The sequence below is a fragment of the Pristiophorus japonicus genome, chromosome 1, assembly GCF_044704955.1.
Source record: "Pristiophorus japonicus isolate sPriJap1 chromosome 1, sPriJap1.hap1, whole genome shotgun sequence".
NCBI classification, from domain to species: Eukaryota; Metazoa; Chordata; class Chondrichthyes; family Pristiophoridae; genus Pristiophorus; species Pristiophorus japonicus.
The window spans coordinates 229,499,400-229,516,669 of NC_091977.1; the positions used below are offsets into that span (position 1 = coordinate 229,499,400).

The 17,270-nt window shown below is 43.9% G+C and overlaps 1 protein-coding gene and 1 long non-coding RNA gene across 3 annotated transcripts in view; one reads left to right on the forward strand and one right to left on the reverse strand.

Moving 5' to 3' along the window:
* The window catches only part of tbc1d2 (TBC1 domain family, member 2), a 75,795-nt gene that overhangs the window by 40,924 nt on the left and 17,601 nt on the right, over positions 1-17,270 (reverse strand). For both annotated transcript variants that reach the window (XM_070887671.1, XM_070887663.1), the window contains exon 3: positions 9,917-10,061. In XM_070887671.1, the coding sequence (XP_070743772.1) occupies positions 9,917-10,061 (145 nt within the window). The remainder of the gene's footprint in view (positions 1-9,916; positions 10,062-17,270) is intronic.
* The window catches only part of LOC139268881 (uncharacterized), a 53,060-nt gene that overhangs the window by 17,234 nt on the left and 18,556 nt on the right, over positions 1-17,270 (forward strand). The window lies entirely within an intron of this gene.

Consider the following 17,270-nt stretch of genomic DNA (forward strand, 5'->3'; position numbering starts at 1 on the left):
CCCATTTAAAAGAGAGATGAGGAGTGGGAAGTCTATCTCCGAGGCGAGAGTGCTACCTACTGAGCCGCAGTTATATATTCAAAGGCAATACGTGTAACAAGAGAATACAGATTGTGCCTGTGATAGTATTGGACAGATTCCATGCGCAGTGATAGATTTGGCATGTGTCTAAACTGGAACAACTTATTCTTAATTCAGCATTTTAGCTCTGCTTCATTCTTTTCTGCTGATGGTCAACAGTACTGGATTTGTTTTTAGATGGTTACTGTTCCACTTTTTTTTAATTATAAAGTTGATGGCTTATTTTAGGACCGTTAAAAAACAATCATACATCCTCCTTTAGAAATAAATCCACCTGTATTTCAGTCCGCAATGCGGATTTTTAAAAAAAATCAATATTTCAGTCAACCTACAAACAAACTTGCAGTGTATCATCTACAAGATGCACTGCAGCAACTCACCAAGATTTCTTCGACAGCATCTCCAAAACCCACGACCTCCACCACCTAGAAGGACAAGGGCTGCAGGCGCCCCTCCAAGTCACACACCATCCTGACTTGGAAATATATCACTGTTCCTTCATCTTCGCTGGCTCAAAATCCTGAAACACCTTCACCACAAAGACTGCAGCGGTTCAAGGTAGCAGCTCACCACCACCTCCTCAAGGGAAATTAGGGAAGGGAAATAAATGCTTATCAGCGACGCCCACATCCCATGAATAAACAAAGTTAAACTTAAGCCTGGAATAGCCAAAAGACATGCCTGCAAGGGAATACAACTCAAATCATAGGAATATTGCAACATAGGCATAGGAGGAGGCCATTCAATCCCTCTAGCCTGTTCCACCATTCAATTAGATCATGGCTGCTCTGTAACTTAACTGAATCTACTTGCCTTGATTCCGTAACTCTTAATACCCTTGCCAAACAAAAATCTAGCAATCTCAGTTTTGAATTTTACAACTCACCCCCAGCCTCAACAGCTATTTTGGGGGAAGAGAGTTCTAGATTTGGGGAGAAATTTGGGAGCGTCCCATTTTGAAAGTTGAAAAAATTAGCGTCAGGCACTAATGTTTTTCAGCTTTAAAAAAATGTGGTGTTTGCGCTCCAGGAAGAAAGTGGAGCACTAAATCAAGTCCTCCACTTCCTTCCTGGAGCGCTCCAGGATGCAGGCAGGGCTGTCGTTGTGCAGCGCAGCATCCTGATTTTAATTGCTGTACCATTGGTGGCTGTGCCTTCAGTCGCTGAGGTTCTAAGCTCTGAATTCCCTCCTAAATCTCTTTACATCTCTACCTCTCCTCCTTTGAGATGCTCCTTAAAACCTACCTCTTTGACCAAGCTTTTGATCACCTGCCAAAAATCCAAACCATTAGCACTACAGACTCACCGATTTCTGACTCCGAGGTGGTCTTAGGGATAATGTACACCAGTCCTGAGAATCAGGCAATTCACTGGTGTGTCTGATTCATTCTACCAGTCACAATCACCATCACCTAATCATATAGACCTTGTTTACTCCATTCATACACCACTTTATCTGATCCTTCCTCACATTCACTGTTTTCCCATTCCACATCTGCTCGCCTCATCTCCCAACAACTTGCATTTATATAGCGACTTTAACGTATTAAAATGTCCAAGTCGCTTTGCAGGAGCCTTATCAAACAGAATTTGACACTGAGCCACATAAGGAGATATTAGGACAAGTGACCAAATGCTTGGTCAAAGAGGTAGGTTTTAAGGAGTGTCTTAAAGGAGAAGAAAGGTTTAGAGATGGAATTCCAGAACATAGGGCCTTGGCAGCTGAAGGCACGGCACCAATGGTGGAGCAATGAAAATCAGGGATATCCAAGTCCCCAGAATTGGAGGAGCGCAGAGATCTCAGAGGATTATTACTTAAATTAGGAGTGTTCAAAGCCAACATGCAAAAAGTGGAAAGGTGTCCCAATCTCTAGCACCAACACCCTTGAAATTATGAAGTAGAAACATTTACCAGTTCCAAAATTAATTCTCTGCACTATGAAGACTAAAAATACAACACAAGTGTAAATTTATCAAAAACGGCAGACTACATAGCCCACAAAATTTGCTGTACACTCGAAATGTCTATGCAGTACGAAGAATTAAAAGGCTTGTTGACCAATTAGTTATAATTACAGTTGATGATGTAATCCTATTCCTTCACAGTGAATCTCAGGTTGGAGTTTTGCCATTACAGTTAATCTCTGCTCTGATGTGGCTGGGTCCTCCATGCTCAATATTTATCCCTCAAGCAACATCATCAAAGACAAATGATCCCATTGCTGTTTGTGGGACCTTGCTGTGTGTAATTTGGTTGACGAATTTCTAGACATTACAACAGTGACTACATTTTACAAAACTACTTCATTAGCTGTGACGAACTTTGGGACATCCTGAAGATGCTATATAAATGCAACTTCTATTTTATTATTTAATGTAATAGCTAATTAGGAATGTCTCAAGTTTTCTAGGTGACAGTTACAAGTATCTCATTAAAATTATTTGAGCTGCAAATCTGATGGAAAACAAAAGGTAAAGGTTTATCTCGCATAATTACAGTATGTTAGCTTCTGTAAGAAAAAGCCACATCAGATCACAAATGGAGTCAGTCAGCATCAAGTATGACACAGTATTCTGACTCATTATCCCTTCCAGAATGGAATAACATGATTGGCAAGTTTTATACTGTGGATGTCATCACCTAACTTCATGGAGATATTAAAATAAGCTAGTTGTTCCCAAACACAATTCCAAATGAGAGCATAAAAACAAGAAATAGGAGGAGTTGTAGGCCATTTGGCCGCTCGAGCCTGCTCCGCCATTCACTAAGATCATGACTGATCTGATCTTGGCCTCAACTCCACTTTCCTGCCCGCTCCCCATAACCCTGGACTCCTCTGTAGTTAAAAAATCTGTCCATCTCCACCTTAAATATATTCAATAACTCAGCCTCCACAGCTCTCCAGGATAGAGAATTCCAAAGATTCACGACCCTCAGAAGAAATTCCTCCTCATCTCCATTTTAAATGGGCGACCCCTTATTCTGAAACTATGCCCCCTAGTTCTAGATTCCCTCACGAGGGGAAACATCCTCTCTGCATCTACCCTGTCAAGCCCTCTCAGAATCTTATGTTTCAACAAGATCACCTCTCATTCTTCTAAACTCCAATGAATATAGGCCCAACCTACTCAACCATTTTTCACAAGACAACCCCTTCATCTCAGGAATCAACCTAGTAAACCTTCTCTGAACTGCCTCCAATGCAAGTATATCCCTCCTTAAATAAGGAGACCAAAACTGTATGCAGTACTCCAGGTGTAGTCTCACAGTTGTAGCAAGACTTCCCTACTTATATACTCCATCCCCTTGCAATAAAGGCTATCATTCCATTTGTCTTCCTAATTACTTGTAGTACAAGCATGCTAACTTTTTGTGTTTCACATACGAGGACTTCCAGATCCCCCTGTATTGCAGCAATTTGTAGTCTCCATTTAAATAATAATTTGCTTTTTTATTCTTCCTATTAAAGTGGATAACCTCACATTTTCCCACGTTATACTCTATCTGCCAAATTTTAGCCCACTCACTTAGCTTATTTATATCCCTTTGCAGTTGCTTTGTGTCCTCCTCACAACTTGCTTTCCCACCTATCTTTGTATCATCAGCAAATTTGGCCACAGTACACTCGTTCCCTTCATCTAAGTCATTAATATAGATTGTAAATAGTTGAAGCCCCAGCACTGATTCCTGTGGCACCCCACTAGTTAGTTACAGTTTGCCAACCTGAAAATTATCCATTTATCCTGACTCTCTGCTTTCTGTCAGTTAGGTAATCCTCTATCCATGCTAATATATAACCCCCCACCCAGTGAGCTCTTATCTTGTGCAGTTACCTTTTATGTGGCACCTGATCGAATGCCTTCTGGAAATCCAAATACACTACATCTATGGTTTCCCCTTTATCCACGCTGCTCGTTACATCCTCAAAGAACTCTAATAAATTTGTCAAACATGATTTCCCTTTCATAAAACTATGTTGATTCTGCTTGATTGTATTATGATTTTCTAAATGTCCTGCTACTATTTCCTTAATAATGGATTCCAGCATTTTCCCAATGACAGATGTTAAGCTAACTGGTCTATAGTTTCCTGCTTTCTGTCTCCCAACTTTCTTGGATAGGGATGTTACATTTGTGGTTTTGTAATCCGCTGGGACCTCTCCAGAATCCAGGAAATTTTGATAGATTGCAACCATTATCTCTGCAGCTACTTCTTTTAAGACCCGAGGATGCAGGTCATCAGGTCCAGGGGACTTATCCGCCTATAGTCCCATTAGTTTCCCAAGTACTTTTTCCTCTAGTGACAGTCTCCCTATAGCCCTTTGATCATCTACTATTATTGGGATGCTTTTAGTGTCTTCTACCATAAAGACCAATATAAATTATTTATTCAAATTCTCTGTCAATTCCCTGTTTCCCATTATTAATTGCCCAGTCTCATCCTCTAAGGGACCAACGTTTACTTTAACTACTCTCTTTTTATATATCTGTAGAAGCTCTTACTTTCTGTTTTTATATTACTTGCTACTTTACTCTCATAATCCAGCTTCTCCCTCTTTTTTCTTTAGTTATCCTTTGCTGGTTTCTAAAAATGTCCCAATCCTCTAAGTCTACCATTAATCTTTACAACATTCTATGCCTTTGTTTCAATTTGATATCATCCTTTACTTCCTTAGTTAGCCACGGATAGTTCATCCTTCTCAGAGTCTTTTGTTCTCACTGGAATAAATCTTTTGTTGAGAGTTGTGAAATATCTCCTTAAATGTCTGCTACTGCTTATCTACCGTCTTACCTTTTAATCTATTTTCCCAGTGTACTTTGGCCAACTTTCTCTTCATACCTTTGTAATTGTCTTTATTTAAGTTTAGGACATTAGTTTCAGACCTAAGTTTCTCACCCTCAAACTTAATTTGAAATTCTAACATGCTATGGTCTTCCCTAGAGGATCCTTTACTATGAGATCATTAGTTAATCCAATCTCATTACACATTACCAGATCTAAAATAGCCTGCTCCCTGGTAGGTTCCACAACATATTGTTCCAAGAAACCATCCTGAATACACTATCAACTCGTCCTCAAGGCCACCTTTGCCAATTTGATTTTTCCAATCTATAAGAAGATTAAAATCACCCAGGATTATAGCAATACCTTTCTTTCAAGCTCCCATTATTTATTGATTTATACTCTGTCCTACAGTGTAGCTACTATTAGGAGGCCTATATACTACAACCAATGAATTATTTCCCTTACGATTTCTTATCTCCACCCAAACTGATTCAACATCTTGATTTTCTGAGCCAATATCATTTCTCACTACTGCACTGATCTCATCCTTTATTAACAGAGCTACCCCACAGTGTCACTGTGGCTCAGTAGGTATCACTCTTGCCTCTGAGACAGAAGGTTGTGGGTTCAAGTCCCATTCCAGTGCGGTACCGAGAAAGTGCTACACTTCTCGGAGATGCCGTCAAACTGAGGTGCTGTCTGCTCTTCCAACTGGACATAAATAATCCCATTGCAATATTTCAAAGAAGAGCAGGAAAGTTCTCCCCCAGTGTCCTGGTCAGATTTATCTCTCAACCAACATCACTAAAAAAGCAGACTATCTGGTCATCTCACATTGTTGTTTGCAAATTGACTGCCATGTTTCCTACATTACAACAGCGACTACACTTCAAAAGTACTTCATTGGCTGTTAAGTGCCTTGAGATCTGCAGAGGCCGTGAAAGGCACTATAGAAATGCAAGTCTTTCTTTCAGAAGTGTTGTCTCTTCTTGAACATTCACAGGTTTTCACCACCTCAATGAAGCACTTGAGGATGACTCAATGTGCATTACCATGAAAACAAAACAGATGATTGTAAAGCAGCCACAGCTCATTAACCCTTCCCTGACAGCTGGGATTTCCATTTTATCCCTTAAAGTGAAAATATACATTGGCAAACGAGTAAAGGCTTGAAATTATTCCTTCAAGATTACAAAGGAGAACATGACCATTCAGTGCAACAGGAGCTTTTCATACCCGAGCCCCTCAATTACCTTGCACCACACTTCACTCAAGTGTTATCCTCGTGACAGAAGCAAAACTTTTATCCTACTTCAAATAAGGAAAATTTCTCTCCTGTATTTTTTTTGCTTTGTGATCAAATGTTTGTGGTCTCATGTTTTTGAGATAACGAAACTAAAAATGGAAGGGAACGTCTTTTCTTACTGAACTTGAAATCAGATACTGGAGATTGGCTGTCATTTGGAAAACAGGCCCAGGGTCATCAGTAAGGTGCAGAATTCTGTAAATGGGAGAAAGGAACTAGTAGCAGCCTCCTCAATCTCCAATTCGGCTCCAGCATTAGGTTGTGTAGGCCTTTTGCGGGGGGGGGGGGGGAGGGGGGTGGAAGTGGAGAGAGCCCTTATCCCCTTTTAACTTCCTTCGGCGCCTCCTTGGGTGCGGCACAAGTGGATTGTCCACTTCCGCAGTGGCAGGCTCCCTCTTGGTATTGGAAATCCTGCCAGGAGCCCTCCTCCACATGTCAAGTGCCCCCCCCCCACCCCCGTAACGGAGAAATCGCTGGGCAGGTTCAGACCCGCCCTGCCACTCAAGGAGGAGAATTTGGCCTCGTGCGTCACATTGTTCACCGGTATGGAATGCAAATCCTTTCTATAGCAAATAATTGTACAAGAAAATAAATGTTTCCTCTTGTACTCCATCGAGTTTCAATTGAGGCTAAAGCAGGAATGCTCTGGAGTCTCCAAGAATTGAAGATTATTCTCCTAGACAATGTCGCGAACAAACCCAGGAGAAATATCATAGGGGCATAAAAAAATTAACACTTTTGTTTATTGGAAATGGGGGGGGGGGGAGGGGGAGACTATTTGCTTATACAGGGTTGTTGGCGATGGAAGGTCATGTGATGAAACCTCTAGGAATACAGCCAACCGGAGTTGGCAACCCAAAGCTAATGTGACAGCTGAGCTATGTGCAATGGATAGGAATATCACCTCACCCTTATACAAACATTACTTTGTGAAGTCTGCCAATGACTATTTTCTCATCAGACTGTGCAAGACATACTCGAACACATAACGGCTCTTTAAATGCTGCGGACCAATTCAATATTTATTATTTTCCAAGTATCTGTACCATCAGCATCTTGCTGTGTTTTTCTAATTCTGTGCAATGATCATAGAAACATAGAAAATAGGTGCAGGAGCAGGCCATTCAGCCCTTCTAGCCTGCACCGCCATTCAACGAGTTCATGGCTGTACATGAAACTTCAGTACCCCCTTCCTGCTTTCACGCCATACCCCTTGATCCCCCGAGTAGTAAGGACTTCATCTAACTCCCTTTTGAATATATTTAGTGAATTGGCCTCAACTACTTTCTGTGGTAGAGAATTCCACAGGTTCACCACTCTCTGGGTGAAGAAGTTTCTCCTTATCTCGGTCCTAAATGGCTTACCCCTTATCCTTAGACTGTGACCCCTGGTTCTGGACTTCCCCAACATTGGGAACATTCTTCCTGCATCCAACCTGTCCAAACCCGTCAGAATTTTAAACGTTTCTATGAGGTCCCCTCTCACTCTTCTGAACTCCAGTGAATACAAGCCCAGTTGATCCAGTCTTTCTTGATAGGTCAGTCCCACCATCCCGGGAATCAGTCTGGTGAATCTTCGCTGCACTCCCTCAATAGCAAGAATGTCCTTCCTCAAGTTAGGAGACCAAAACTGTACACAATACTCCAGGTGTGGCCTCACCAAGGCCCTGTACAACTGTAGCAACACCTCCCTGCCCCTGTACTTAAATCCCCTCGCTATGAAGGCCAACATGCCATTTGCTTTCTTAACTGCCTGCTGCACCTGCATGCCAACCTTCAATGACTGATGTACCATGACACCCAGGTCTCGTTGCACCTTCCCTTTTCCTAATCTGTCACCATTCAGATAATCGTCTGTCTCTGTTTTTACCACCAAAGTGGATAACCTCACATTTATCCACATTATACTTCATCTGCCACGCATTTGCCCACTCACCTAACCTATCCAGTCACTCTGCAGCCTCATAGCATCCTCCTCGCAGCTCACATTGCCACCCAACTTAGTGTCATCCGCAAATTTGGAGATACTACATTTAATCCCCTCGTCTAAATCATTAATGTACAATGTAAACAGCTGGGGCCCCAGCACAGAACCCTGCGGTACCCGACTAGTCACTGCCTGCCATTCTGAAAAGTACCCATTTACTCCTATCTTTGCTTCCTGTCTGACAACCAGTTCTCAATCCACGTCAGCACACTACCCCCAATCCCATGTGCTTTAACTTTGCACATTAATCTCCTGTGTGGGACCTTGTCGAAAGCCTTCTGAAAGTCCAAATATACCACATCAACTGATACTCCTTTGTCCACTTTATTGGAAACATCCTCAAAAAATTCCAGAAGATTTGTCAAGCATGTCATACTTGTAAATAAATGTCAGTTTGACTGTGGTTACACTCTGACCTCTTGAGTCAGGCAGCTGTGGGTTCAAGCCCCACTCCTTAAAAACCCAATACATAATGCAGACAGACACTTTGAAGTGTTGGTTACCAGAGGCTCTCTGTCTGCCTGTTCAGATGGATTTGAGAGAGAATTGAGCAGTTCGAAGAACGAGGGAGTTACCCTGCCTTAATTCTTCCCATAACCAACACCAGCAAAACATTTGTTGGAACTTGCTGTGCACAAATTGGCTGGCAATTTGCAACGACACTTCAGAAGTAATTCATTGGCTGTGAAGTAATTTGTGTCAGCTGTGATTCAGTGGATAGTGCTCTCGCCTCTGATTCAGTAGGTTGTGGCTTCAAGTCCCACTCCAGGGACTCAAGTTCAAAATCTAGGCTGACACTCCCAGTATGAGGAAGTGTTGCACTGTCAGAGATGCCGTTTTTCAGATGAGACGTTAAACCAAGCTTCTGACTGCCCTCTCAGGTGGACGTAAAAGATCCCATAGTACTATTTTGAAGAAGAGCAGGGGAGCTCTCCCCGGTGTCCTGGCCAATATGTATCCCTCAACCAACACCTAAAAAAAATGATTATCTGGTCATTACCACATTGCTGTGTGTGGGAACTTGCTGCGAGCAAATTGTTATAATATAGGAAATGTAGCTGTTAATGACTACAATTGGCTGTAAAGCGGTTTGGGACAGCCTGAGGTCATGAAAGGTGCTATATAATTGCAAGGCAGTCTTTTTAATTTTGGAACATTCTGAAGACACAAAAGAAGTTATTTTCTTAAACTGTTAGATTTAGGCAAAACTAACCGTGTGATATTTTACCGCCTTTGAGCACAGATAGCAAGGTTTGTTGGGTACCCAACATTTTTTTTGTTGCGTTATACTGTGATTTAAAGGGTAGTTGTTAATCTTAGAAGCACTATCCATTCACAGCATGCAGAAAAAGACATGTTTCAGTTCACAGGAGTCTCAATCTGCCTATGGAAACTACTAACTAACTAACTAAACACTACTACTACTAGCATTTATGTAGTGCCTTTACCTTTGTAAAGCATCCTGAAGTACTTTACAGGAGCGATTATCAAACACAATTTGACACTGAACCACACAAGGAGATATTAAGACAGGTGACCAAAAGCTTGGTCAGAAAAGTTTAGGGAGAGAATTCCAGAGCTTAGGGCCAGGGCAGTTGAAAAGCGCTGGGAGAAAGCCTGGACAATTCACAGTGCTCTTTACATGGGCCATTATTTGATCTATCAGGAGACTCACTTTAGAAAGAGTTTGGACATGGCTTTAAAATAAGTTTTCACACTAAGCTTTGGAACATTTCAGTACGATACAGCTGGACATACCTTCTGAATTGAACGCTGGTGGTGACTCAGGATGCTGTGTGGAGATGGTGAGACTGTCTACAAGGAGGTGATTCTGTTCATCATGTTCCCAGCGTTTCTGTTGCAACTGCTGTAACCAGTACATCATGACTTCTCTATTTTTTGCCTGAAAACAAATTAATTTTATAGATTTTTGTTTAAAACAAAAAAGGCATTCCATCTCAGATTCCTCTCACCCCAGTAAACTCTGGCCATATAGTCATTCGCTTTGAATGAACTTGATTTTTACAGTGCCTTTAACATAGTAAAATGTCCTAAGATGCTTCACTGGAGCAATTATCAGATACAATTTGATACAGCTATATAAGGAGATATTAGGACAGATGGCCATTGGCGGCCGTGCCTTCAGCTGTCTAGTCCCCAAGCTCTGGAATTCCCTCCCTAAACCTCTTTACCTCCCTCTCCTTCTTCAAGACACTCCTTAAAACTTATCTCTTTGACCAAGCTTTTGGTCACCTGTCCCAATACTGCCATAGGAGGCTCGGTGTCAAATTTTGTTTGCCTTCGGACGTTTTATTACTTTAAAGACACTATATAAATGCAAATAAATGTGTGAAAAACTGGTTATATAACCCCGCTTAGACCACAGGAGTACTGGCCCAAGACAGCCCAAAATGGAGGAAGAGCATCCGGGAGGGCGCTGAGCACCTTGAGTCTCGTCGCCGAGAGCGTGCAGAAATCAAGCGCAGATAGCGGAAGGAGCGTGCAGAAAACCAGACTTCAACCACTGTCTGCCCCACCTGTGACAGAGACTGTAATTCCCATATTGGACTGTACAGTCAACTGAGAACTCACTTTTAGAGTGGAAGCAAGTCTTGCTCGATTTCGAGGGACTGCCTATGGTGATGATGATGATGATGACTGGGTACAGTTCTGCTCTCCATATTATAAAAAGAGAAAGTGCAGTTTTTACAAATGTTTTTTAATTAGCATGACACCATGATTGGAGGGGTTTTATCCATCAGGAAAGCACAAACAGGCTGGGCTCTCTCCTCTAGAAAAGAGAAGGCTGGCAGGTGACCAGATCGAGGCCTTCAAGATTATGAAGGGGTTTGATAGGGTAGACGTAGAGATGATGTTTCCATTTGTGGCCGAGACCAAAACTAGGGGTCATAAATACAAGATAGTCACCAATAAATCCAATAGGGAATTCAGGAGAAACTTCTTTACCCAGGGAATGGTTAGAATGTGGAACTCACTATCACAAGGAGTAATTGAGGCGAATAGTATAGATGCATTTAAGGGGAAGCTAGATAATTACATGAAGGAGAAAGGAATAGAAGGATATGTTGATAGGATTAGATGAAGAGAGGTGGGAGGAGGCTCGTGTGGAACATAAACACCAGCATAGACCAGTTGGGCCGAATGACGTGTTTCAGTGCTGTAAACACTTTGCAAGTTGTTGTTGTTGTGGCGAGAAGTGACAAGTTACTGTTTGTTTCAGGCACAATCTGACGAAGCATTTCTGTATTTTCTATTTCCTATTTCAGATTTCCAGTATCTGCGGTATTTTACCTACATTTAGAGTCCGGGCTCAGTGCCAGAAAATTATATTTTAAAATGGCAGGAAACATCTGTTGTACTTCAGACAGACAATTGAAATTGTGAATCATTTCCCCCTTTGATATGATTATTTTTGGAACTAGTGCATTTTCTTTTTCCTAAATGGGTCTTAAGTGGTATAGCATGTATCAATTTATGAAAAAAAATGAGCGGACTTAAACCTGCACATTGAACCATAGCCTAGCTCGCCGGGGGGGCAGGGGGGCAGTTATCTGACGGGATTGGCTGCAAAGCCGGTTTTACACCCCGCCCGATATTGCTCTCCATTGACTTCAACTGGGAGTAAATTCAGGCAGTGTGTAAAACCAGCCCTGCACACGATCTCATCAGTTTCCCGGCGGGTGGGTTAGGTTAACGGTTTGGATGCTTTCACTATAAATAAGATGATACTGAAAAACCTAGACAAGTGGAGGTATTGATCAATGTCATTGCATGGACAAGGATTCAGATACAACTGTGGAGCTATCAATCCCTGCCTCGTGGCTAATAAGCAGAATTCTCCATTCCTGTCAGGCTAGGACTAAACTTGGCACACATCGGTACAAACGCACCTCAATCTGCTTGCGTTCACACTGGGGTGTAAAACAGTACTTCCACTATCAGCTTCTAACCACAATTTCCCTTCTATGACCAGGCAATGTTGGCTACTTAGAAAGAAGACTGGATGGAGTACCCTTATCCTGAAAGTGAGATCAGGGTCCTCACATGTGCTTCCAACTGATGAGAGTAGTGAAGCGGAAACAACTTGTGTTTATATAGCACCTTTAACGTAGTAAAACGTCCCAAAATGCTTCACAGGAGCGTTAGCAAGCAAATTTTGACACTGGAGATATTAGGACAGGTGACCAAAAGCTTGGTCAAAGAGGTAGGTTTTACGAAGCATCTTAAAGAGCGAGAAAGAGGTAAAAAGGGTGGAGAGGTTTAGGGAGGGAATTCCAGAGCTTAGGGCTTTGGCAGCAGAAGGCACGGCCACTCCTGGCGGAGCGAAGGAATCAGGGATGCATTAGAGGCCAGAATTGGAGAAGTGCAGAGATCTGAGGGCTGGAGGAAGTTACAGGAATATGGAGTCTACATAATGAAGTCTCACATTGATACAACGCAGAATGTGGTGAGAGAAAAAAATCAAATTGACGCAAGAATTCTGTTGTGCACATTTGCCTTGCAGACGAGATGCCAGCACAAGTAGAAGCAAAATATCCAACGACACTACGAATAAGAGCATGAAGCTCTCCCAGTGCCTTGGCTAACATATCTCCATCAATCAACAGTACTGAAAACATTAAGTGGCTCAGCTCACTGCTATAATTCCAATTCTGGACTCTTGCACTTCCTCAATTTTAATCACTCCACCAGTGGTGGCTGTGCCTTCAACTGCCCAGACCCCAAGCTCTGGAATTCCCTCCCTAAACATCTCTGCCTCGCTTTCCTCCAAGACGTGCCTTAAACCTACCTATTTGACCAAGCTTCTGGTCATCTGTCCTTATATCAGCTTACATGGCTGGGTGTCAAATGTTGTTTGATAACACTCCTGTGAAGCACGTTTGGACGTTAAAGGGGTTATATAAATGCAAGTTGTGATGTGGGAGCTTGCTATGTCCAAATCAGCCCAAGTAACAGGAATTACTTCAAAATTGGTTGTCTTTCTATAGCAGGGATTACTGCTTTTTTCAAAGTAACCCTTCTGGTAGTTATGGCAGGAGACTGAGAGAACTCCACAGAAACTCAGAGTCAGGGTCTAGGAAAATCGTCAAGAGATCTCCACCTTACATGTTCCCACCAATTGCAAGAAAAATATCAAAGGACCGGTGATATTCCCCTATACCTAAAAAAGCTTTGAATATCCAACCATAGAAAATCCATTAAAAAATGTACAAATTAGACCACTGCTATAAGACATGCCTTCACCAAAATAAAGTCAATCATTTACTGAACCCATTTAAATATTACACAGATCCCTTTCTTGCTTTCAATTAGACATTTCTGACAATTGATTTCAAAGCCAGCCACTCGACATACGAGACGTTTCTTGATGATAACAACCGCCCTTACACACAAATCCTTGGTCCCACACACTCATGCAAGAAAGAAAGAACTTGCATTTATAAAGCGCCTTTCTCGGCCACAGGACTTTGCAAAATGCTTTTCTTTAAAGTGTAGTTAATATTGTAATGGAAATGCGGCAGCCAATTTCTGCACAGCAAGGTCCCAAAAACAGCAATTAGATAATGAGCAGATAATATGTTTTAGTGATGTTGATTGAGGGGTAAATATTAGCCAGGACACCGGGGATAACTCCCCTGCTCTTCTTCAAAATAGTGCCACGAGATCATATGTCCACCCGAGAGGCCAGCCAGGACCTCGGTTTAAAGCCTCAACAAAAAAAGGTCACCTCCGACAGTGCAGCAATCCCTCAGCACTGCACTGGAGAGTCAGTTTAAATAAACATGTTACACAGGAGTGAAGGCTAGCCTATATCAAACAAATACCTTGGCCGATATATCAGTCGTGTGTTGTATGAGCAATGGTCACATATGTCCTTCAGATTAGCTTCAATCATCTCAGTCATTTTTACATACTACAGGTGCTCAATATTCCATTCCCCAGCTATTCTCAGCACATCCCCTACCTATCTCAAAAGATGGTTGCATTAGGTCACCTTTTAAAGATGGCATTTGTTATATGGCACCATTTTGAAATACTGCACTTCAATGACATCTCCCCATAATAGAAACATAGAAACATATAGTGTTATATATGCAAGCACTCCACTAGTAATGACTCCACGAGGTAGGGTGTTGTACTTGAACTGTTGTGACCTTAAATCCATTTATTGTAGCTCCCATGAGTGAGGACACAATGAGGTGAGCTCCCTTTTATACTTGCTTACCTGCAGTGTGCAGGTGACCCTTAGGTCTCCATCAGTAGCACTCTCTGGTGGTACAGTTATGGTGTATACATTGTGAAGATACATTCAATGGTCTAATGTTACAGTGCATACATTATACATACACAACAACACTCACCCCTAAGTCTTGTGCCACTGGCTTTTGCACTGTGTGCTCTGGCCCTAGACTTGAGTGCACAAAGCCCTTGCACTTTGTCTTTGCTTGGGAATGGCTCTCTCCCTGTAGACCCCCAAGTCCTTATTGCCACGACAGTGGACAGTTGGAGGTTGTGAGGAGGGTTGTGTGGGCTCTGGGTGTGATCCATGTGTGTCCATGGCTACGTATATCCATTCCGCCCCCCCCCCATGCATAGAGCATGTGTGGCTCGACATCTGCATTGGCGTACATGTACAGAGAATAAAGAATAGGATTGGTTATATCGCTGTTTTGGGGTTCAGCAGTAGTGGAACAAGTACATATTACAGGTAAGGTACATACGTGGTATTACAGTCTTGCCCTTGGGATGTGGGTGCAGGTGGGTGAGGACACTTGTTCCGGAGCAACCAGACTGCGCCCCCTGCCAGCTGGGTGGGCTCGGATTGCTCACCTGGCTGTGTCTCAGGGCCTTAGCCGTTGCTTAGTGGTGGGCAGAGCCACAGGAATGTGTGGCCTTCCTGTCCTCCTTTGAGGGCTGCAGGGTCTCCCTGCTGCCCTTCAGAGGTGGTGGGAGTCTGGTCATCCCAGGTCCCGTTGGGAGGGCCGGAGGGTGCTGGCCTCCTGCTCCCAGTGCTGGCCCTGGTGGCCAGAGGGGGTAGGGCCGATCTGGGGCAGGGTGCGTGTGGTGGTGCCTGTGCCGTCCATTGATCGCTGGCCCTGCAGTGCGTATGCTCCCACTGTGTGTGTGGCCACCCTCCCTGGGGAATCACATTGGTCCCGGAGGTGCGGGCTACATGATCGGGTAGCCCACTAGACCTGGGTGCTTCCCACGGGAGGTTGCCCCTGGCTTTGTCGGCGTGCACGTAGAACCCGGCATCACATCTCATTTCATCATTGGCATTCCTGATACATTGGCTCCGACCGCAATCAGCCGACTCGACATTATTATTTGTCTTCACACTTTTACATTTGCCAATTACATCACTTTCCTGTATACTATCAGCATCTCTGTGCAAGGTTACATTTAGATACCTGCATTTATTAATTACATCTTTTTCATTAGTATCACCGGCATCGCTGTTCAACAGTACATTTATATACTTGCATTTGTTGATTACATTTTTTACATTAGGGTCACCGACATCGTTGTATAAAGAGTTGAACTGTCCCTTTAATTGTGCTGGGTTGCCGGTCTCCTTTAAAAAGGGCCTTGCAATCTTTACCCCAATCCGGTTCACTGCACGGCATCACGTGTTGCTCCCTCAACGCAGCCCTTCGTGGTCTGGTCGGGGCCATCTTGATTTCAGCTGCTTCACCTCGTGGTGCGGGCGCCATCTTCTTTCTCTCCACGAGGTAGGCTGCGGTGATCCTTTTCTCCCCAGGTTCTACCACGGAAGCCAGGAATCTAACTTCTGCGCCGATCTTCTTCCCTCGGAGTCCTGCCACTGGAGCCCAGTAGGTGAGGTCTGGTCGTTTGGGTTGGATTATCTCGCCGTTGAGTTGTGTGGTCTGTGTCTTCGCCAGGCAGTCGAGTTGGACGGTAGGATTTTCAGCTGCTGTGATGGATTCAAATTTGGGGCCGCGTAGGACGTCGATCGCCGGGGCCTGGAGGCTTTCCCAGCTCCAACAGATTTGGATTTGTTTCATCCATCTTCTTCCCAACAGCATTGGACCATCACCAGCAACGATCCACAAAGGTAGCTTGTGCATCGCGCCACCATGGGATACCTGGGTATCCACGCTGCCAACGACTGGGATGGTGTCTTTTGTGTAAGTGAGCAGCTTCACCTGGATTGGGAGCATTTTCGGTCAACTCGCCGGGATTGTCCCAGAGTTTCTCGAAGGCCGTCTGATTCATCAGCGATTGGCTCACCCACCCCTGTGTCGACCTCCATCGAGCCTAGAACACCGTTGATTTCTACTTCCATTTTCCATGGGGAACTCTCGGTGGAGCAGGTATACACTCCGTACACCTTTTCCAGGGGCTGAGCTGCTTCATAAACTCTCTCTTCATCTTCATCAGCGCTGCAGCCCGGGTGATCGGCCAACTCTTCAGCAACTCTGAGTAAAATTTCTTCTACACATTCGCTGGAGATGACTTTTAGTGTTACAGCCTTTGCAAGTATAGTCTCTGTATCGGCACTGGTGGGCCCTGTGATTTCCTGCACAGCACCAGCACGGGGCTAGTCCGTTGGCCCCATGTGGCGGACTCAGGGTTGCGGTACTCGGGGTCGCAGTCTTGCCTCTGAAAGGCGCCATTCGATTCATGGTACTTGTCGGGTTACAGTCCTGGGGGCAAGTCATCATCCTCTTGGAATCGCAGGCTGAAATCAAGAATGCCTGACTCACTTTAATTGCCTTCTGCAGGGTGACCGTGGTGTCCGCAGAGAGCAGCTTGTGGAGGAGGCCCTCGTGGCCGATTCCAACAACAAAGAAGTCCCTCAGTGCTTTGGTGAGGTGGTCGCCAAAATCACACGGTGCGGCCAATTGTCTCAGGTCTGCAGCATATTTTGCGATTTCTTGGCCTTCGGGCCGCCGGTGGGTGTCGAACCGGTGTCTGCTGAGAGGATGCTCTCTTTAGGTTTGAGCTGTTCCTGTTTTATTGTTACGAGCTCCGTGTACGTTTTGGTTGTCATCTTTGCTGAGGCTAGCAGGTCCCTGACGAGGCCATGGACAGTTGGCCCACAGCTGCTGAGCAGGATGGCTCTGCA